Source organism: Aotus nancymaae, unplaced genomic scaffold, assembly GCF_030222135.1.
Source record: "Aotus nancymaae isolate 86718 unplaced genomic scaffold, 86718_ANA_hifiasm-v0.15.2.pri h1tg000011l, whole genome shotgun sequence".
Taxonomy (NCBI): Eukaryota; Metazoa; Chordata; class Mammalia; order Primates; family Aotidae; genus Aotus; species Aotus nancymaae.
In genome coordinates, this window is record NW_026988422.1 from 71,809,633 (window position 1) to 71,831,795 (window position 22,163).

At 35.1% G+C, this 22,163-nt stretch overlaps 1 protein-coding gene across 4 annotated transcripts in view; it reads left to right on the forward strand.

Moving 5' to 3' along the window:
* SPATA7 (spermatogenesis associated 7) overlaps window positions 1–21,087 on the forward strand; it is a 45,420-nt gene extending 24,333 nt beyond the window's left edge. For all 4 annotated transcript variants that reach the window (XM_064375117.1, XM_064375119.1, XM_064375118.1 and 1 more), the window contains 7 exons: window positions 8,133–8,605; window positions 11,483–11,549; window positions 13,768–13,883; window positions 15,607–15,660; window positions 17,627–17,704; window positions 20,172–20,226; window positions 20,465–21,087. In XM_064375117.1, the coding sequence (XP_064231187.1) occupies window positions 8,133–8,605; window positions 11,483–11,549; window positions 13,768–13,883; window positions 15,607–15,660; window positions 17,627–17,704; window positions 20,172–20,226; window positions 20,465–21,049 (1,428 nt within the window). In that variant the 3' untranslated portion in view covers window positions 21,050–21,087. The remainder of the gene's footprint in view (window positions 1–8,132; window positions 8,606–11,482; window positions 11,550–13,767; window positions 13,884–15,606; window positions 15,661–17,626; window positions 17,705–20,171; window positions 20,227–20,464) is intronic.
* Window positions 21,088–22,163: the final 1,076 nt, after the last annotated feature.

Genomic DNA, 22,163 nt, shown 5'->3' on the forward strand with positions numbered 1-22,163 from the left:
GCAGTTTCGTGATCTTGGCTCACTGAAATCTCCACTTCCTGGGTTGAAGCAATTCTCCTGCCTTAGTCTCCCAAGTAGCTGGGATTACAGGCGCCCACCGTGACTCCCAGCTAATTTTTGTATTTTTAGTAGAGATGGGGTCTCTCCATGTTGACCAGGTTGGTTTTGAACTCCTGACTTAAAGTGCTCCACCCACCTTGGCCTCCCAAAAAGTGCTGGGATTACAAGTGTTAGCCACCATACTGAGCCTCCTTTAATCTGTTAATGTAATGAATTATAACAGTTGACTTTAATATTAAACCATCTTGGCATTCCTGTTGTATACAGAACTTAATCATGGTACATTGCCTTTTTTATTCATTGCTAAATTTCATTACTAATGTTTTGTTTAGGATTTTGGCATCTGTCTATTATTGATACTGGCCTGTCATTTTTTTTTTCTACTCCCTATGTCTGGTTATGCTAACCTTATAAAATAAACTTGGTACTATTTCTTCTTTCTGTAGAGTAGCTTGTGTACGTTTGGGATTATTTGTTCCTTAAATTCAATGGAACTCAACATTAAAATTGTCTAGGCCTAAAGTTTTTTTTGTGTTTTTTTTTTTATGAGAAGGTTTTTGACTACTGATTCAATTTTTGTAGTCATTATAGAATGATTTAAATGTTAGATTTATGTAGGAAGTTGTTCGTTTTATGTAAATTTTTGGCAGAGAATTGTTCATACTGTTCTCTTAATCTCTCCTGAGTATGTATTATTTCCCCTTGTTATTACTAAGGTAGTTTATTTGTGCCTTCATTCTTCTCCATCATTCTCAGAGATTGAGTCAGTTTTTTTAAAGGACACACTTCTATTTGTGTTAATCTTCTCTATTGTACTTTGTTTTCTGTTTTGTCAATATCTGCTTTTATCTTTATTTCCCTCTTTGACTTTCTCTGGGTTTATTTTGCTGTACTATCTCTAATTTTATTTAATTTCTTCTCAGCCTTACTTCTTTGCTAGTGTAAGCATTTTTAAGGCTACAGATTTTGCCACCAAGTGCAGCTTTAGCTGCTTCCCACAAGTTTTGATACATAGTAGTTTTATGATGTTTCAATTCAAAGTATTTTACAATTTCCTTTTTGTTTGTTTTTTTGTTTTGTTTTTTGAGATAGAGTCTTGCTCTGTTGCTCAGGCTGGCATGCAGTGGTGCAATTTCAGCTCACTGCAACCTCCACCTCCTGAGTTGAAGCAATTCTCTGCCTCAGCCTCCAGAGTAGCTGGGACTACAGGTGCCTGCCACCACGCCCAGCTAATTTTTGTGTTTTTAGTAGAGTTGGGTTTCACCATGTTAGCCAGGCTGGTCTCAAACTCCTGACCTCAAGTGATCCCACCCACCTTGGCCTCCCAAAGTGCTGGGATTACAGGCGTGAGCCACCGCGCCCGGCCCAGCCTGCAATTTTCATTATAATATTTTTTCTTTAACCCAGAAATCATTTAGAACTGTTTCTTAATCTCTTTATTTTTTTCCTTAGTATCTGTTTGTTATAGATTTCTAGCTTAATTGTATTGTGATTAGGAAACAGCTATATTATATCCATTTTTTGAAATTTATTGAGCACTTGTTTTATGTCCCAGTAGGTGGACAATTTTTAAAATGTCATAATGTGTTTGAAAATAAAATATATTCTATGGTTTTTGCATGTAGTATTTAATATATAGTACAGTCATTAAACTTTGTATTTTCCAGACGTTCAGATCTTTTATATCTTGTTATTTTTGTCTGATTAATCTATCAATTATTGAAAGAAATCTTCCACATAATTATGTATTTAGCTATTTCTCTGTGGTACTATTAATTTTTGATTTATATATTTTGAATGCATGTTATTACATAAAACAGATTTAGAGATATTAGTGATACGTAATACAGATTTAGAAAAGCCTGCAAGAGCTAGTTTCTTGGTGAACTGAACCTGTTACCACTGTGCTTTGAATTTCTTTACCTTAATGCTTTTTCTGTTAATATTTTCTGATAGTGACATAATTAAATTAGTTTTATTTTGACTAGTATTTACTTGGTATATTATTTTCCATTTTTTAGTCTTAATAGTTTTTTTTCTTTTTTTTTTAAATATCACTTCCCAATCTTAATGTTTTAGGTTTAGTGTTCGGTGGGTCAGATTATTCAATCTGATAATCATTGTCTTTTTAATGGGGCATTTAATATGTTTTTATTTTTGCCTTCTGATTTCATACTTTCTATTTGACTCAATATGGTAGACAAAATTTGAAGACAACACCCTCACAGTGACCCACACTCTTAAATAATCCCATCCTCTTCAGTACAGATAGGAGCTGTAACTTGCTTCCACCCAGTAGAATATGGCAAATATGATAGGATGTCACTTTTGTGATTCTGTTATGTGGCAAAAGTGAAGGGATCTTTTCCCCCTGCAGATTAAGTGACAAAATCTTCTGTTCCGTAAAAGAGAATGAGAAAATAAGTCTGGATTTTTTCTCATTCACACTAAGATTTTCCTCAGTGACTGCTATTTCCCTCCCTCAAGCCACACCAAGAGAAGGTGGGAAAGGGATTCTCTCTGCTCTTCCCTGTAAGCTCCTGGTAGGTTTCCTGAAGGAAAAGCCTGCAAGAGGTACAAACTCCCTAAACCTCAGGGGGCAGCACACACTCATCACTAGTCCACAGTCAGTCTTTAGGAAATTAACAAAAATTTTAGCATATCTTATCAACTTACAAGGCATTCCATGGCATCTTTCCCAGGTAAGCAAGTGCTCAGATACTTATCTGTCTCCACATTTCAGGTTATTTGTTTGCTCTGTGACCTCAGTTCTTTCATTAGTTCAACAAAAATCATTAATGTGCAGATTGTTCAGCTTTTTTCTTCTTGTGATGGTGAGAGCTGTGTTCTTTCCATCTCTATCTCTCAGCTGAAATGTAAGTTTGTTTTATTCTTATGTGTGGTGTTTTCATTTCTTGAAGTTTTTAATTTTGAAAACCTTAGCATCTACAAAAGTATAGTATATTAAACCCACATGTTCACATCACCTAGGTTGTAACGATGATCTGCTCAGAGCCAGTGTTATTTCATCTATATGTCTATTCACTTTCCTAGGTTATTTTAATGCAAACCCCAGATACTGTATAATTTTATTCATAAATATTTGAGTGTATATCTAAAAGATAGACTTTTAAAACCACAACAATACTATTATGCCTTAAAAATTATTAACAGTTCTTTAATAACAAATATCTAATATTTAGATTTCCCCATTGTCTCCTTTTTGAGTTTGTTTGAATTGGTATAAGAAGGCCAGCAGTCTACTTCAGCTCAGTGCCAGGGTTCAGGATGGGGAAGTTTCCTTACAAGTCATCTAGTTGAAGAGTAGCCATTGAGAGCATCCCAGATTCTCAAGCATGATCTCATAGAGCTTTGTTTTCTGCCCCCAGCACCCATTATGTGGTTTAGAACAAAACTATGGACTGTTGGGCAAAAGCCAGATTCACTGCTCTGCTTACCAAATACCAATGCCGTAACAAGAAGTCTGGATGTTTTCTCTTCAGAAATGCTAGGAGCCATAGACCAGTTTTTAGTTGATGTCATCATACTGACACTTTACACTGACAACAGTGGAGGACAGACTAATTATGAGGCAATTGCAGTAATCTGGGAAGCAGTAATTAAGACATGATTCTAAGACAGCGGAGAGAGCATAAGGAGTACATTTAAGAGATATTTAGAAAGTAGAGGCCAGGTGCGGTGGCTCATGCCTGGGAGGCCGAGGTGGGCAGATCACAAGGTCGGGAGATTGAGACTATCCTGGCCAACATGGTGAAACCTTGTCCTTACTAACTACAAAAATTAGCTGGCTATGGTGGTGTACACCTGTTTTTATTTTTGCTTGGGAGGCTGAGGCAGGAGAATCACTTGAACCCAGGAGGCGGAGATTGCAGTGATCCAAGATCATGCCACTGCACTCGATCCTGGCAATGGAGTAAAACTTCATCTCAAAAAAAAAAAAAAAAAGAAAGAAAAGAAAGTAGAATCTCCAGGACTTGGTGACTGAGTGGATGATGCGAAGAGCAAGAGGCAGGAGTTAAAAAGATTCCTAAGTTTCTGGCTTGGACAACTGGGAGGATAGCAATATAGCATTCACAGAAATATAGGAGGATGAAGTGCAGGTTTTCTTTGGGGCTGGAGGTAATAAAACATAGGAGTTTATTGTTTGGCTATGTTTGATTTGAGGTGCTTCTGGAACATCTAGTATATTTAATAGACATTTGGATATAAGGATCTATGTCAGCAAAGAGGTCTGGGCTGAAAATAGATTTGGGAGTCATCAGGGGAAGCAGTGAACATGATTGAGAGCCCCAGGGCTATTATGTAGATAAAAGGACCAGGAGTAGAGCTGCTTCCTTTAGAATAAATCTGTTATCTGCTCTGTATTATACTTTACTATCTGGGAATATGTTCCTCAATGTTTGACTCACAGGTGTCTTTTCATTTTTAGTGATTGTACTTTTTAACTGAAAATTTTAAATATGTTTCTGTTATTCAGCATGAGTGTAAATTACTAATTATATTTTGAGATAAGAATGGGGCTTCTTGAAAATACAAATCATATATGTTAATACATCTTTTTAATGTGTTTTATATATCTATAATAAAGTAAAAATATAAATAGATATTATTTACATGTTATATATTTTTAATATATTTCTGTAAATGTTAGATGTTTTCATTTTTCCAATACCAAGTATAACCCTATAACTTTTGCCTCCATAAAGTTGTTAATTTATTTTTTATCTATATTTTTATTGACTCCATTTAGAATTCATAGTAACTTGCACTTTGCCTACATTTTTGATAATAAATATTTTAGATACACTCAGATTGTCTTAAAAGCCTTATTTTGGGCAGTATATTTTGATAATTGAATGGGTATTTATAGTTAACAGATACCTGTTATGGTTATAATTTGTATTCACTGAAAAGGTTGCTGTAGTTAAAATGCTGGCTTTAACCTCTGAGTGTATTAGCCCTTTATGTACATATATAAAGGTCATATATCAAAAACCTTTTATGATAATTGCCCATATCTCGTGCCACTTTTCTTCTCTCATACTCTAACTCACATGCTATCATCCTCAGAACCCTCCTAAGTCCTTCCAGATTTCACCCTGTAACTCCGAGTCATTCACTACTTGGTCAGTGCTCCCATACTACTCACTTGCTTCACTGGCATAGCACTTACTGTGTGCTTTTAAGATTAAGTGAATATGTGGGTATGATCTGTATTTCTGAATAAATTTAGAAAAGAGATCGGGAGCAGTGGCTCACCCCTGTGATCCCAACACTTTGGGAGACTGAGGCAGGCAGATCACTTGAGCCCAGGAGGCTCAGACCAGCCTTGGTAACATGGCAAAACTCCGTCTCTACAAAAAAAATACCCACCCCCCTGCCAAAAAAAAGCCAGGCATGATGGTGTTCCCAGCTACTCAGGAGCCTGAGGCGGGCAGATTGATTGAGCCCAGGAGGTTGAGGCTACAGTGAGCCATGATCAGGCCACTGCATTCCAGCCTGGGCAACAAAGTGAGATTAAAAAAAAAAAATCTAGGAAACTTTTTAAAAACAGTATAAAATAGTGAAAATCAAGAGCTATTTTCTTTCATAAAATATAATTTGAAACTTTTTTGAAAACAAAAGTCAGATTTTAAAATAATTCATACCCATCCAATTCTGCAATTGAATTGGCTCTTCAACTGTTTAAAACTCTGATAATTAGAAAATTATTGTGCATTATGTCTTCTAACATCCTAAACAAAGATTGATTTAGTACTGAGTTCTGTGTTGTAAAATTCTTGACATGAAAGCATGATGAGTATATCAACTATGGGGTATGGTTATTACTTTACATAAATCCTGAAATCACAGAAACAGTGTACAACAAACCTCACAAGACTAAGAATGATGTAAGAAAGTAAGTGTTCAGGGTACCATCAACTTTTTGCTCTACTGGCATATAATTGATGAACACTTTTCTGATTTCAGAACTTTACAGTGATTTGCTATTTATGTTTTGGAATTCTACCAGTGTGTACATATATTCTGCGCAAATGTCTTTATCCAAGCTTTCTGATAGTCATAGCTAAAGGAAACAACTATATAATCTTAAGATGCAGATTGGTACAGTGGATTTTATACTGTGGTCTACTGGTTTCCAAGGAAAGAAAAAATAGGATAGAAGGTAGAGATTATAAGACACAAAAATGAGAAAAGTTTCATGCTTTCAGTAAGTTCAGAAGCAATTTTTCCATCCCATTTCAGAGAGATGGATTAACATATACTTGTACCCCTTTAAAAGACTTTCTTTGGTGTTTCATTTTGTTTATTAAATAACCATTACTGATAAAATTTCTTTACAGGCAATCGTAATACCTTGTGCATTTCTTTTTCCTTCCTCTGATCTCAGTTTGTGCTGTTCTTCTAAGTGTAAATAATTCTTGTGCTTATTAATTAATTGCCCTATGGGATATTTTTAGGCTAAGAAATTTCTTTGGGAATGAAACTCTTCTGGTACATAAGCTGTAGTGTGAGTATCATTTAGAACTACTTGTAAAAACTAATGTCTTAAAGTCGTTTACCAATAGTACCCTAGGGACTCAAAATTTAATGCTAGCATACCTACTTAATTTGAGTAATTTTGTCTTGTATTTGGACTAAAGTTATAAAGGAGTTGGAAAGGAAAGGCGATTTGACATATTTTATGTAGTAGTAGCACAATATCCACTTATCTGCAATTTCTTTGCTTTAATAATTCAGCACTTTAGGTTACCTGACTTATTTGGTCCCAGAAAAATAGTTTAAATCAGTTTAAGATTTTTAATGCTGTAAAAAATCTAAAATCATATAATTTTTAAATAAGTTTTAAAATAATATTTTGAAGTAGTAAAGAACATGGGCTCTGCCTCGGTTCAAATCTGTGAGATTATGCACCTCAGAGCAGTATTTTTATCTACAAAATAGGGTAATAACTGTACTACCATGCAGAAGTTGATGTTAGGATTAAATGAGCTATACATGAAAATTAACTAGTACAGTACCTTGCACATAATAAACACACCATACATATTAATAGCAGTGATAGAAGTTCTTATTCTTCTTCTTCTATTCAATTTCAAGAGCAGTACCTTGCACACAGGAAGCACTTGGCTTTTTCCTTACTCAGCTCATCCATCTTCCCCTTGTTATTCCTCCCAACGAGGTTATAAGACAGATATAGCTGACTAAACCCTAGTGATTTTTACCTCAATTTCTGTAACTTCCATGTAATTTGCCCTCTACCTAATGAAAGTTCCTCAGAGTTTTGCAGAGGATATGCAGATGTGTCCATAAAGACTGAAGTCATAGGCAAAGCTTCTTAGACATTTTATAAAAGTTTATAAAAGAATAAAATATTATCTGTGCTTTTAGACTTTACAGATAACCAGCAGAAATGGTTTTCCTGAAGTTAAACCAAAAAGAAATGGAGCAGGTCAAAATGCCTCCCTTTTCAAAGTTTTACCCCCACCCCAATGAAAAGTTGAGAAATGTATATGAAATTTTTATGAACTAAATATTTATTAATTATATTTAAATTATCAGTTACCTAAATCAGGGCTCCATACATTATGAGGAGAAGTTCCTTTTCGTTTCTTTAAAACCTGGACATCACAGAGGGGTGGCTTACACTGCAGCCTCCAATAATGACAAGACGGGACGGTGAGGATGATGCCACTGACAGTGGTTGAGAAGGGTATTGGCACTCACAATTTGTGTGGAAACTCAGATAAAACTGAAATCTCCCAGTAGATCTTAATGTGCAAGTTTAAGATCTCAAATATTCATCTTTTTTTTTTTTTTAGTTTCAGAAAGGAAATTGATTGCTCTACTAGACTTATATTTAGAATTTTATTTTAATATGCTAATTCAAATACTTGACTAAAACTTCAAATAAGATACTAACATCTTCAGTAACATATCAGTTAATTTTGTAAACCCTTGAAGCTATCATTTTTTAATGTATAATCTCAAGGTCCCCAATTACATGAATTTGTAATGCAGTTGATGACTGTCATATCAAATGTTCTCAGCCTTCAGGTGAACTGCAAATTGAGGATGATGTGTTAAAAGAAGAAATGAATGGATTTTCATCCTTAGCAAGGTCACTAGTACCCTCTTCAGAGAGACTACACCTAAGTCTAAATAAATCTGATAAAGTCATCACAAATGGTCCTGAGAAGAACTCCAGTTCCTCCCCGTCCAGCGTGGATTATGCAGGCTCTGGGCCCCGAAAACCAGGCTCTGGAACCCTGTATGGCAGAAGGCCCAGGAGCACATTCCCAAATTCCCACCGGTTTCAGTTAGTCATTTCAAAGGCACCCAGTGGGGATCTTTTGGATAAACATTCTGAACTCTTTTCTAACAAACAATTGCCATTCACTCCCCGCACTTTAAAAACAGAAGCAAAATCTTTCCTGTCACAGTATCGCTATTATACACCTGCCAAAAGAAAAAAGGATTTTACAGATCAACGGATAGAAGCTGAAACCCAGACTGAATTAAGGTATGATATATCAACAATCAATAGTAAATCCTTCAGGAAATTAAATGAAAATTAATGAATTAATATTCCTGTTTTCTTCTGCCAGCCTTAAGATCTGATAGTGCCCTTTGATTGGAATGAGATGATTGTGACTTTTCCTTTTCGGTGTATCACTAGGACTATCAAAATAACTGAAAAATAGCTATTAAACTGATCAAGCTTCTTATAAGTATGAATTACATATTTTATTTCAAGCATGGTTCAAGAATTATGTATGTTTTTAAATATACTTCCAGAGAATTCTTTTTTTTTTTTAATTGTGCTTCAGGTTTTGGGGTACATGTGTAGATCATGCAGGGTTGTTGCATAGGTACACACATGGCAATATGGTTTGCTGCCTCCATCCCCCCGTCACCTACATCTGGCATTTCTCCCCATGTTATCCCTCCCTGACCACCCCTCCCCTGCTGTACCTCCCTTGCTCCCCCCGACAGACCCCAGTGTGTGATGCTTCCCTCCCTGTGTCCATGTGTTCTCATTGTTCAGCATCTGCCTATGAGTGAGAACACGTGGTGTTTGATTTTCTGTTCTTGTGTCAGTTTGCTGAGAATGTTGGTTTCCAGGTTCATCCATGTCCCTACAAAGGATACTAACTCATTGTATTTTATGGCTGCATAATATTCCATGGTGTATATGTGCCACATTTTCCCTGTCCAGTCTATCATCAGTGGGCATTTGGGTTGGTTCCAGGTCTTTGCTATTGTAAACAGTGCTGCTATGAACATACGTGTGCTTGTGTCTTTATAATAGAATGATTTATAATCCTTTGGATATATACCCAGTAATGGGATTGCTGGGTCAAATGGAATTTCTATTTCCAGGTCCTTGAGGAAGCACCACACTGTCTTCCACAATGGTTGAACTAGTTTACACTCCCATCAACAGTGTAAAAGTGTTCCTATTTCTCCACATCCTCTCCAGCTTCTGTTGTCTCCAGATTTTTTAATGATCGCCATTCTAACTGGGATGAGGTGGTATCTCAATGTGGTTTTGATTTGCATTTCTCTAATAGTCAGTGATGATGAGCATTTTTTCATGTTTGTTGCCTCGATATGTCTTCTTTTGAAAAGTGTCTGTTCATATATCCTTCCCTCACTTTTGGATGGGTTTGTTTGTTTTTTTCTTGTAAATCTGTTTTAGTTCTTTGTGGATTCTGGATATTAGCCCTTTGTCAGATGGGTAGATTGCAAAAATTTTTTCCCATTCTGTTGGTTGCTGGTTCACTCTGATGATTGTTTCTTGTGCTGTACAGAAGCTCTGGAGTTTAATTAGGTCACTTTTGTCTATTTTGGCTTTTGTTGCCAATGCTTTTGGTGTTTTAGTCATGAAGTCCTTGCCTATGCCTATGTCCCGAATGGTTTTGCCTAGGTTTTCTTCTAGGGTGTTTATGGTGTTAGGTCTTATGTTTAAGTCTTTAATCCATCTGGAATTAATTTCAGTGTAAGGTGTCAGGAAGGGGTCCAGTTTCTGCTTTCTACACACTGCTAGCCAGTTTTCCCAACACCATTTATTAAACAGGGAATCCTTTCCCCATTGCTGGTTTTTGTGAGGTTTGTCAAAATCAGATGGTTGTAGATGTGTAGCGTTGCCACCAAGGCCTCTGTCTGTTCCATTGGTCTATGTCTCTATTTTGGTACCAGTACCATGCTGTTTTGATTACTATAGCTTTGTAGTATAGTTTGAAATCAGGTAGCATGATGCCTCCAGCTTTGTTCTTTTTGCTTAGGATTGTCTTGGCTATGCGGGCTCTCTTTTGGTTCCATATGAAGTTTGAAGTGGTTTTTTTCCAGTTCTGTGAAGAAGGTCATTGGTAGCTTGATGGGGATTGCATTGAATCTATAAATTACTTTGGGCAGTATGGCCATTTTCACGATATTGATTCTTCCTAACCATGAGCATGGAATGTTTCTCCATTTGTTTGTGTCCTCTCCTATTTCCTTGAGGAGTGGTTTGTAGTTCTTGAAGAGATCCTTTACATCCTTTGTTAGTTGTATTCCTAGGTATTTTACTCTCTTTGTAGCAATTGTGAATGGGAGTTTGCTCATGATTTGGCTCTCTGTTAGTCTGTTATTGGTGTATAGGAATGCTTGTGATTTCTGCACATTGATTTTGTATCCTGAGACTTTGCTGAAGTTGCTTATCAGTTTAAGGAGATTTTGGGCTGAGATGATAGGGTCTTATAAATATACAATCATGAGAATTCTTAAAATATGTCATCAGACAGCGTTTGTATAAATAGGCATATTGATTCATGTTAAAAGTGGCAAAACAATGGGCTATAGAGGGGAAGAAACCAACCCTTTATCCATCTACCCCTCTGCTCCATTCCCTGCAGATATTCAAGCCAGTCTTCATAGCAACACCTGCCAAGAATAATTTTAAATTGGGATAATTTCTGGAAATTAAGTGTAATTTGCCTCAATAATGTTTTCAGATACAATAGTGCCTGGCACAAGATGAATGTTGAATAAAAGTTTGCCAAATGACTAAAGAAAAAAACGAATCTTGTCAAGTTTTGAGTTACAGCAGATTTGTGACTGTGATTGTTTTTCTATTCTTACATAAACAATTTATCTGATCCTAGGGTTTAGTTGTTTTAGAAAGTAAAAACAATTTAAGACTAGTATTTTTTTCTTTGGATATAGGTAAGAGATACGGCAATATCAGATGAGTCTGCAGATATTTAATCAAATGAAATCAAATAATTCAAAATTAGGTATTTTATAAGAATAGATGGATCTCATTCTTTTATGTTTGGGTTTTTCTAGCCAGTAAACCTTGTTACCACAGTGCTTATATTTTGAAGGATTAACAATTATTTATTTTAAATTATTACAGCTTTAAATCTGAGTTGGGGGCAGCTGAGGCCAAAAATGTGACAGATTCAGAAATGAACATAAAGCAGGTAATAAGTATGAAATATTGTTGTATTGCTACATTTGAATTACAGATGTTTTACTGTAAATAGAATATGTACTGCTATTTAGACTGTGAATAACCATCTCTTGGTGACACTTACCATACGTGATACAGCCATTATACAGAAGGTCTGCCTACTTATAAATGGTTATAACTCTCTGAATAGCCAGGTGGATCCTGCCAAATCTGGGAAGTCATTTGTTGCTAGCATCTTTCCTGGATGGTTGGTTGGCTGGTGGGACAGATGGAAGGATCAGTAAAATACCTTAAGTGTTATTTCCAAAGATGCAGACCTGGATTACTAGAGGAGCCAGCAAAGTAGTGCAGAAGTTGAGTTTTTGTATCTTTTTTTGTAACAAATTGCCACAGATTATATGATTGGAAATTATACATTTTATAGGAATAGGTAGATATTATTCTCTTATGTTTGCCTTTACTTTTTCTAGACCATAAAGCTCTTTATTACAGGGTTTATATTTTGAATTCTGAGCATCATTTCTTTTAAAATATTGCAACTTTGAGTCTAATTTTGAAACAAATGGAATTTTTATTTTTGCAGTATCAGTCTTACACTTGTGTCCTGGCTTAAATTTATTGTTTATAAAAATGGTTTGTCTATTAAAATGTCAAACACAGATCCAGAGATAGAAGAATAAAATTTAATCATACTCAACTTCCCCCTTGCCTTCTAAAATTGGATAGAGGGTGGTAGTTTTCCATCTCAGCCATTAATAGCTGTTTGACATAGGGCCCTGCCACTTAAGGCCCTAGGATAAATCACTTATCCTCTGAGAGCTGAATTTCCTCATCTAGAAAAACTGTACTTAACTTTCAGGATTATTAGGAGCAGTAAATGATGTAGGTAAAGTGCCTAGCCTGGTAAGCGCTTAATCAATGATAGCTATTGCTAGCTTAAAATTTTTGGAAAGAGTTAGCTCTGCAGATAACTAAATGAATACGAAAATAATCCTGCAAGAAAATGGGTGTCCCCATATTCCATAGTCAGTTGCCATCAGTACCTGACTTGAAGAAGCCAGTAGAATATTAACTGCAATAGATCCACATTTTAACAGTACCTTTAAAACCATTCCTAAATTGTTATTGTAAAGATTAAATCTAATGATGCGAGTAAATGCTTGGCACAGTTCACGGTGCATAGGAAGGAGTCTATAAAAAGTAAGACTTGGCCGGGTGTGGTGCCATGGCCGGGCGTGGTGGCTTACACCTGTAATCCCAGCACTTTGGGAGGCCGAGGCGGGTGGATCATGAGGTCAGGAGATCAAGATCATCAACATGGTGAAACCCCGTCTCTACTAAAATACAAAAAAAAAAAATTATCCGGGCGTGGTGGCATGCGCCTGTAGTCCCAGCTACTTGGGAGGCTGAGGCAAGGGAATCGCTTGAACCCTGGAGGCGGAGGTTGCTGTCAGCCAAGATCACACCACTGCACTCCAATCTGGCAACAGAGCAAGACTCCATCTCAAAAAAACAAAAACAAGCCGGGTGCCGTGGCTCACACCTGTAACCCCAGCACTTTGGGAGGGCGAGGCGGGTGGATCACAAGGTCGGGAGATCAAGACCATCCTGGCCAACATGGTGAAACCTCATCTTTACTAAAAATACAAAAAATTAGCTGGGCATGGTGGTGCCTGCCTGTAATCTCAGCTACTCAGGAGGCTGAGGCAGGAGAATCACTTGAACCAGGGAGTCGAAGGTTGCAGTGAGCCGAGAACGCGCCACTGCACTCCAGCCTGGTGACAGAGAGACTCCATACTAAAAAAAAAAAAAAAAAGTAAGCTGCCATTATTTTTGTTTGTTTGTTAATATTATTGTCCATGCTCCTAGTGCTACCACTGCTTCTGCATATTTGACATGTTGGCATTTAAAACAGATGAGCTGTTTGAATTTCTGATTGATGGGATTTTTTTCCCTTCAAATTTATTTAAAAGTTGAAAATTTGCTTCAATTTCCCTTTATATGTTTGTTTGTGGCAATTTCTTAATGTCATTTAAATGTCATTAAAATACAATAAATAAGTCATTTTATCTTTAAGAAAAAAGTTCTGAACTGATAGAAAAATTATTCTAAAATATTCTTTGTTGTATAATTTTTATCTACTGGATATCTCTGCTCACTTAAAATTTGCTATATTTCTGCTTTCATAATGTGTTTTTAAGCAAAAATATTTTTTATTGCATCCCCAGGCATCTAATTGTATGACATATGATACCAAAGAAAAAATAATCCCTTTACCTTTACAAGGGCATGACTTAACGTGGGATGGGATTAAGGATGATGCTCTTCAGCATTCTTCACCACGGTAAACAGTTTACAAGAGAAATAATTTCAACTGTCTTTAATTGCCTTCTTGTATAACAGATATATAGTATTTGTAGCATAAGTACTATTTGATCACATGCTCCAATCTATTTTGGTGTTATGTAATTCAATAACAATTTTAGTTTTACCAAGGAAATTTACAAAGTTAAGTGCTCAGTAAAAGTTTAAATGAGTTAATTTTGCTAATTCCTTAGTAAAGGAAAAAGGCATACCAACTGGTATTATTTGTCATCACTATTCATTAAAAAAATGATTTTCCCCAAGACAAGTCTTCTGGCAGTGATGCTAATCAGTTTACATGACACAAATAGTACTGAAGAGCTTTACCATTTGAGGAGTCATAATTTGTGCTTTTAAATATTCATCATATGCTGGTGCTTGACCTATCTGTGCTATGTGAAGACACTATGTATTTATTTATTTATTTGAGACAGAGTCTGTCTCTGTTGTCCAGGCTGGAGTATAGTGGTGCAGTCTTGGCTCACTGCAATGGAGACACTCTTTAAAAACTGCTCATCGTGCTAATTAAGGAATATTATATGTTAATTAGCAGGTAGTAGAAAACCTAAAAGATGCCTTGATAGTTTCAGCTATCAAATATATTTCCAGTGTCAGAGAATGGTTAGGAAATCAGGGGCAGGGATAGAAGAAAGGAAGGAGTAGAGATTAAAAAGAGGGCAAGAGTAAGGTGTTATGTAGCAGACCACTAGTAAAGTACATACAGTCCCCTCAGGCTCCAGCTTCTCCCTCATGCCTTTGCTACAGATCTTACCTGCTAAGGCCATAGAGAGTTCATTGTTAACTTCCCTATCTTTGAAATTTCTGGTGCTTCAGTACATAAAACTATTTATTAATATAAGCTGTTTTTGAGCCAGTCTTCATTGAATAAAAAGAGTGGCTTAAGGAAAGGAATGTTTATCTTTTCTAATACTTTCTAAAAGAAGTAAAGCAAAATGTTATAATTGAATATACCTGAATAAAAAGCTTTGAATTAACTATTGGTAATATTACTGAATAATAACAAAATTTATCATGATGACCATCTTTAAACATTTTTTCTTAGTAATGTATCCAGAAGCATTATTTATACATTAACCTTAGTCAAATTGTCTTTTTTTCTAGTTATAAGTTCACAATTCTCTTTAAAACGGCATTTTGCCATAGTATAGTTTTGAATTTATGTGCCGTAGATATAATTGTGAATTTATAACTGGAAAAGTAGTTTAAAAGCCTGTCTTTGCTACTTACTAACATTAACCTTGGAAAGTTAATTATTAGCCTTTCTGACCCTTAATGAACTCATCAGTAAATGGGAAAAATAATGCATAGCCAACATACCTGACTGGGTTGTTTAGAAGATTAAATTAGATATGGATATGAGCATGCATTAAAAATTGCTAAAACATGTTATTACAGGTAGGACATCCCAAATTTGAAAATCTATAATTCAAAATACTTTAAAATCTGACATGGTACCCAAAGGAAATGCTCACTGGAGCATTTTGGATTTCAGATTTTTGGATTTGAGATGCTCAACTAGTAAGTATATAATGGAAATATTCCAAAATCCAAAATCTGAAATAATTCTGGTTCCAAGCATCTCAGATAAGGGATATTCAATCTGTACTAATATACAATATTATTGAGTACTTATTGTGTGCCAACCATTGTTTTGCTCAACTACTTTGACTTCCTCTTTCTAGGGCAATAAGTCAGTATTCCCTGAAGCTCCCGTCAACTAGTAAAATCTACTCTGAGTAAGACCTTTTTTTACCTCTTCATTTTGCATAGTGGAAATCAAGAGTTAAGAATCATAGAAACCATTATTAAATAAGTCCGGATTGAACAATAATCTCTCTTTTTTAAAAAAACTGGCAAGTAATAAATGTACATATTCGTGGAGTACATTTGATACATATACTGTACAGTGATTAGAACAGTTGAATTAGCATATCCATCATCTCAAACATTTTCTTTCTTTGTGTTGGAAACATTGTTTCCTTCTTCTAGCTATGTGAAACTATTGTTAACTGTAGTAGTCATCCTATAGTGGTATAGAACACTAGAACTTGCTCCTCCTATCTAGCAGTAATTTTGTACCTTTTAACAAATCTCACCTTGTCCCTTGATCCTCTCTACCCTTCCCAGCCTCCAGTACCTTCTGTTCTACTTTCTACTTCTATGAAATCAACTGTTTTTAGCTTCCACATATGAGTGAGAACATGTGGTGTTTAACTTTCTGTTGCTGGCTTATTTCACTTAACACAGTGTCCTCCAGTTCCATCCATGTTGCCACAAATGATATTTTATTTGTTTTTATGGCTGAATAGTATTTCATGGTGTATATATATATTTTCTTTATCCATTCATCTCTGAACACTAATCTTTCTTACAACCAGCTTTGGGATAGCAAACGTATAATACATGCTAAACCCAAATAATTTTCTCAAATTTATTTGAGAAATAGTAACTTTCTGGAATAATTATCAACCACTTCATTTTTTTATCTCCAGTTGAAATTTGTCCCTAATACCTGATACTTTTAAATAATTAGTATCTGTAATTCTTATTTATTGTATAAGTAAAAATAATAAAGAAGAGTTTTAGAGAAATGCAGACTTTTAGTAGCTCGAGATACTCTTTCCAGAGGGTTCTAACCTCAGCAGTTTTTTGCAGACATTTTACTTGTAGATTTTAATGTTGTTTTAATTAAGTTACTTTTTTAGGGAAAATACTTTATAAAATTTTATTTATTTTCAAATGTGCTGTTTTTTTTAAAAGCTAATTTAGAAAGATTTATTGAAATATACAAGGAGTGTTATATAGTTATACATGTCCTTCACATTCATATCTGATGCAGCTGAATGTGCTGTTTTTAAGCAAGCAAGACACTGAATCAGTTTGAAACTTTTTATTAAACATTTAAATCTATTATTTGATTTGCTTATTATCTCTTCCCTTATATTTGCTTATTCATTAATTTAGTTGCTTGCTACTTACATTTTGTATAAATTCACTAATTTTAGCTAATTAAAATCAAATGTACAATCCTATCCTAATTTTCTTGTAGTAGCTACTAAAATATAGTTATAATAGAGAAGTACGTACAAGTAGTTAAAAATTACCACAATATTTATGTTCATAAATTTTCCTGTGAGAATTTTTCTTCTCTGAACATTTTGAGAGAAAAAATAAATTTTTCTGTTTGTACATTTCTCAACCTTAAAACAAGATGCTGGCCTAGAACTAGGAGAGGACTTCTTAGTTGAAGCTCTCGCTTCTCTGGACAACTTTCCTTTTCCTCCTTGCAAGTGCTTTGCAGAGGGGCTTGCACCTCTGCTGCTGGACCTGGTCAGGAGCCAGAGGAAATTTAAAACACTCCTTGGGAGTGCTTGCTCCCAGCGGATTGCATTTGATTGCCTCTTGCCTTTCATTGCTCTCTTTTTGTTTTTTTTATTTTTAAAAACTTTTTATTTTTACTGCTATGGATGTTGCAGATATCTGTGAAATTTTACTCTATTAGGTCATCATCTTTAGTAAACATTTATCTTTGCATAATTTGAGAAGGTAGATATGTTTGTTTTATAATATTCCCCTTAGTAATATAAGATAGAAGTACATTGGTAATGGTAGAGATAGATATTTCTAATTAGGTACTAGTGTTTCTTAAAGTTTTCAGAGTAAGCAATAATTTTTATGCTATATATTGCCTTTCCTTTGCAGTGAAGAAGAACTACTGTATCTGAGTTTCATTGAAGATGTAACAGATGAAATTTTGAAACTTGGTTTATTTTCAGACAGGTTAGTTTTTTTAACTGTGTTATGGAATTAAGGTCTACATTAAATATTCTTCATATTTCTTCACATGATGTTAAAAGTTTAAAGTTATTTTCCCATATTAGGAAATGAAAAAATATATTGCTTTCTTGGAAACATATTATTATAATTGATAGCAAGTTGTAAAGAATGTTTAATTCATACATTAGGGGAAGTTCACCGCTTGGGAGAATTATAGAATAGACATTTTACTCATTTTAATATTATATCCCTTGGTTATAAGTAACTAGTAAAAGAAGATCTTTACCACTTATTTGCAAAGCTCCGTAATCCCATTTTACTATTTGAAACTGTCAATGAAAATCAAAATCAGCATTTTTGGTACAACTGTTACTAGTATTAGATCTAGTAAAATGAGAAATTAAGAGTTAGATTTGCACACTGTCAGTGAAATGGAAAGTTTGCAAAACCAGATTAGCTATTGCATAGCTTAAGGAAACTGTGTGTCTTGAATTTGGGAGGCAGAGGTTACAGTGAGCCAAGATCTCGCCACTGCACTCCAGCCTGGGCAACAGAGTGAGACTCTGTCTCAAAAAAAAGAAAAAGAAAAAATGTATACCCAAATAGTATGTATTGTTTAATTCCAATTTGGTAAAGAAATACAAATGAGAAGAAAAAATGCTTAGTAGTGAACATTCTAAAATGTTAATGATAACTGTTTAAAGTAGAATACAGATTTCTTGGGTTCTAAAAAAAAATTGTGAAATAATTCAGAACTACTAAGCCTAAGGTTGGCTCATAACTTCACTGATGCTAACAAATGATAACAAAAGAAATTAGTCATTTTTTAAGAAACTGTTGATACATTTCTGTGATAGAGAGGTGAGCATGGTATTTTAGAATGAATAAATTCTGTGGAGCCAAACACATCTGGGTTAAATTCTCCTAATGGCTTTTGACCTCAGGGGAGAGGAAATTATCATCTTAGAGATGTGACTTTCTCATCTTTAAAATGGTTTTTATACTATCTTTTTCTCCCTACATTGGTCAGAATTAGAGGTAAAATGATTGTTATGGCTAGCACAGTAGTACTTAATGGAACTTTATAGGTGATAACTTTTAAGTTATGTGGATTTACCATTAGTGGGAGTTTTTTAATTTTTTAAAAATTTTGTCCATTTTTATCAGATTATTAGATTTTGTCCTATAAAGCTAATAGTAAATAGTTGTTTGAGCTCCTTATATATTCTGGTTATTAATTCCTTGTCAGAGGGGTAGTTTGCAAATATTTTCTCCCATTCTGTGGGTTGTCTCTTCACTTTGTTAGTTATATCCTTTGCTGTACAGAAATTTGTTAACTTGATGTGATCCCATTTGTCCATGTCTGCTTTGGTTGCCTATGCTTGTGGGATATTGCTCAAGAAGTTTTTGCCAAACCAGTGTCCTAGAGACTTTCCCACAGTGTTTTCTTGTAGTAGTTTCATAGTTTGAGGACTTACATTTAAGTCTTTAATCCATTTTGATTTGATTTTTGTATGTGGTGAGAGATAGGGGTCTAGTTTCATTCTTTTGCATATGGGTATTCAGTTTTCCCAGTATCATTTAGTGAAGAAACTACCTTTTCCCAAGTATATGTTCTTGGCAACTTTGGCAAAAATGAGTTCACTGTAGGTTTGTGGATTTGTTTCTGAGTTTTCTATTCTGTTCCATTGGTCTGGTTTTATGCCTGACCATACTGTTTTGGTTACTATAGCTCTGTAGTATAATTTGAAGTCAGGTAATATGATTCCTCCAGTTTTGTTCTTTTTACTTAGGATAACTTTGGCTGTTCTAGGTCTTTTGTGATTTCATATACATTTTAGGATTTTTTTTTCTGTATCTGTGAAGAATGTCACTGGTCTTTTGATAGGGATTGCATTGACTCTGTAGATTGCTTTGGGTAGTATGGTCAGTTTAATGATATTAATTCTTCCAATCCATGAACATGGAATATTTTTCCCTTTTTTTGGTGTCATTTTCCATTTTGTTCATTGGTGTTTTATACTTTTCATTATAGGAATTTTTTAAAGTATAATTTAGGAAGCATTATAAAATATCTCTGTAAGAGGCTTTGCTTTAGGGTTTGGCTTTGGGGGTAGGGGTGTGTGTGTGTGTGTGTGTGTGTGTGTGTGTGTAAAGATGGAGAGGGGAGGAGAGGCTTTTGGTGTTTGCATATGTCTGTGAGAGAAAAACAGCTTTTTGGAGGTGGGGTGAGAGAAAGCAGAATTTTATTCAAATAAATAAAAGTAGCATACAGTCTTTCAGAAACATTTAACATGAAGCAAATGCATAGTGAAAGAACCGGGAAAGGATTAGTCTTCAGATTTACAGAGAAAAAGAATAATCTAAAAAATATTTTTCAACCTTTAGTAGTTTCAGTAATACATGGCTATTTTATATTTAGATGATTTTCTGATTTTGAGACATTAACATTTTTGTTTATCATTTGTAGGTTTTTAGAACGACTGTTCGAGCGACATATAAAACAAAATAAACATTTGGAAGAGGTTTGTCTTTCCTTATAACTTCATTAGAAAAAATCTAATATAGAAATAATTTTACAGCTTTTTCATACCCTCAAACAATACCTTAAAAGCAAGTGCTTTTTTTTCCCTTGAATTTTTTTGAGGGTGGTGGTGAGAGAAGTGAAAGGGAAAGTATTAATCCTGTGAGATTTGCAACATTGCAGTCAAAATTTAATTTGACTTAATTAATGTAATTATTCTAATCTTTTCTTAATGCTAGGAAAAAATGCGCCACCTGCTGCATGTCCTGAAGGTAGACTTAGGCTGCACGTCGGAGAAAAACTTGGTAAAGCAAAATGGTATTGATAGGTTGGATTTATTTGATTTTGAAAAGGCTGGGAATTCAAAACCAAAAAAATTCAAAAATGAAAGTGAAGTAACAATTCTGCAGGAACGTCAAGAATACCAAAAGGCTTTGGATATGTTCTTGTCTGTACCAAAGGATGAGAGTGAAATATTCTCTTCACCAACTGAATTTTTCATGCCTATTTATAAATCGAAGGATTCAGAAGGGGTTACAATTCAACAGATGAATGACGAAACGCGTCTTGAACCTGCAACTTTGGATGAAAATAATCCAAGTATTTCAGACAGTTTAACGGATCAGCAAACTTCTGTGAATATCATTGAAGGTGATAGTGACACTGAAAAGGTTGAGAGTTCAAATGGATTATGCTGTCTTAACACATCACTCTCCCAGTCTGTTCAGTTCTCCAGTGTCAAAGGTGACAATAATCATGACATGGAATTATCAGCTCTTAAAATCATGGAAATGAGCATTGAGGACTGCCCTTTGGATGTTTAATCTTCACTAATAAACACCTCAAATGGCCAGTAACTCAATATTACTTTTCTTCCTTTTTTTAAATGTATGTATTAAGATTTCTGTATTAGGTTTCTGTGCTGCAGTAATAAGTTACCAGAAACTTAGCAGCCTAATGTGCCACACATTTATTATTTATCCCACAGTTTCTGTGGATCAGGAGTCTAAGCACAGTTTAGTTGGGTCCTCTGCTCTGGGTCTCACAAGGCTACCCCACAATCAAGGCAGTGGTTGGGCTGTGTTCTCAACTAGTGGCTTGTTGGCAGAATTATTTTCCTTGCAGCTATAGATTTGAGGGCTTCGTTGTCTTGCTGGACAATGGCTAGAGGTTGCCTATAGTTCTTTGCCACTTGGCCCTTTCCTTAGAGAAGTTACAATATGCCTGCTTGCTTTTTTTTTAAGGGTATCAGGAAAACCAGAGAGATTCTGCTAACAAGATGGAGTCTTATGTAATGTAACATAATGACAATAGTGACTTTCTATCACCTTTGCCATGTTCTTTTGGTTAGAAGCCAGTCACAGGTCTTGCCCACACTTAAGGGTTGGGGATATATACAAGGGTGTGAATGCCAGATCACAGGAATCACTGGGGTCATCTGAGGATCTGCTGGCCACAATTTCTAAAATTGCTTATCAGAGGAAACATATTTTACCCATATTTTCAGAGGAACATATTTTACCCAGACATAAAATGCTTTTGTAGGCTATGGGAAATGGTCTATGATCTGGTGTGGGTCTTGAAGCATTGGTCCTTGTCTGCAATGTCTTTAATTTCTTTTTTCTCACTTTCTTGCAATATCTAAAGCCTCGAGGACCTTCCAGTTGTCAGTGACCCAGGGAAATCTGTCAGCTAGCTGAGATATTGTCTCTTCTTAAGAGCACAAACATTCCATCAGACCTGTCTGAAGCCCTCCCCTACCTTTGTAGCTCATGAATGAGACCCTAACTATTAGAACATGGCCCAGAAGATTCATCTCTAATTATATCTTTTCAATTATTTACAATAATTTAATTGAATATTTGTGTGCCCATTATGCACAAAGTTTCATGCTTAGATACTGTGGAGGATAAAAACAGCCCATTTTGTGTTTGTAAG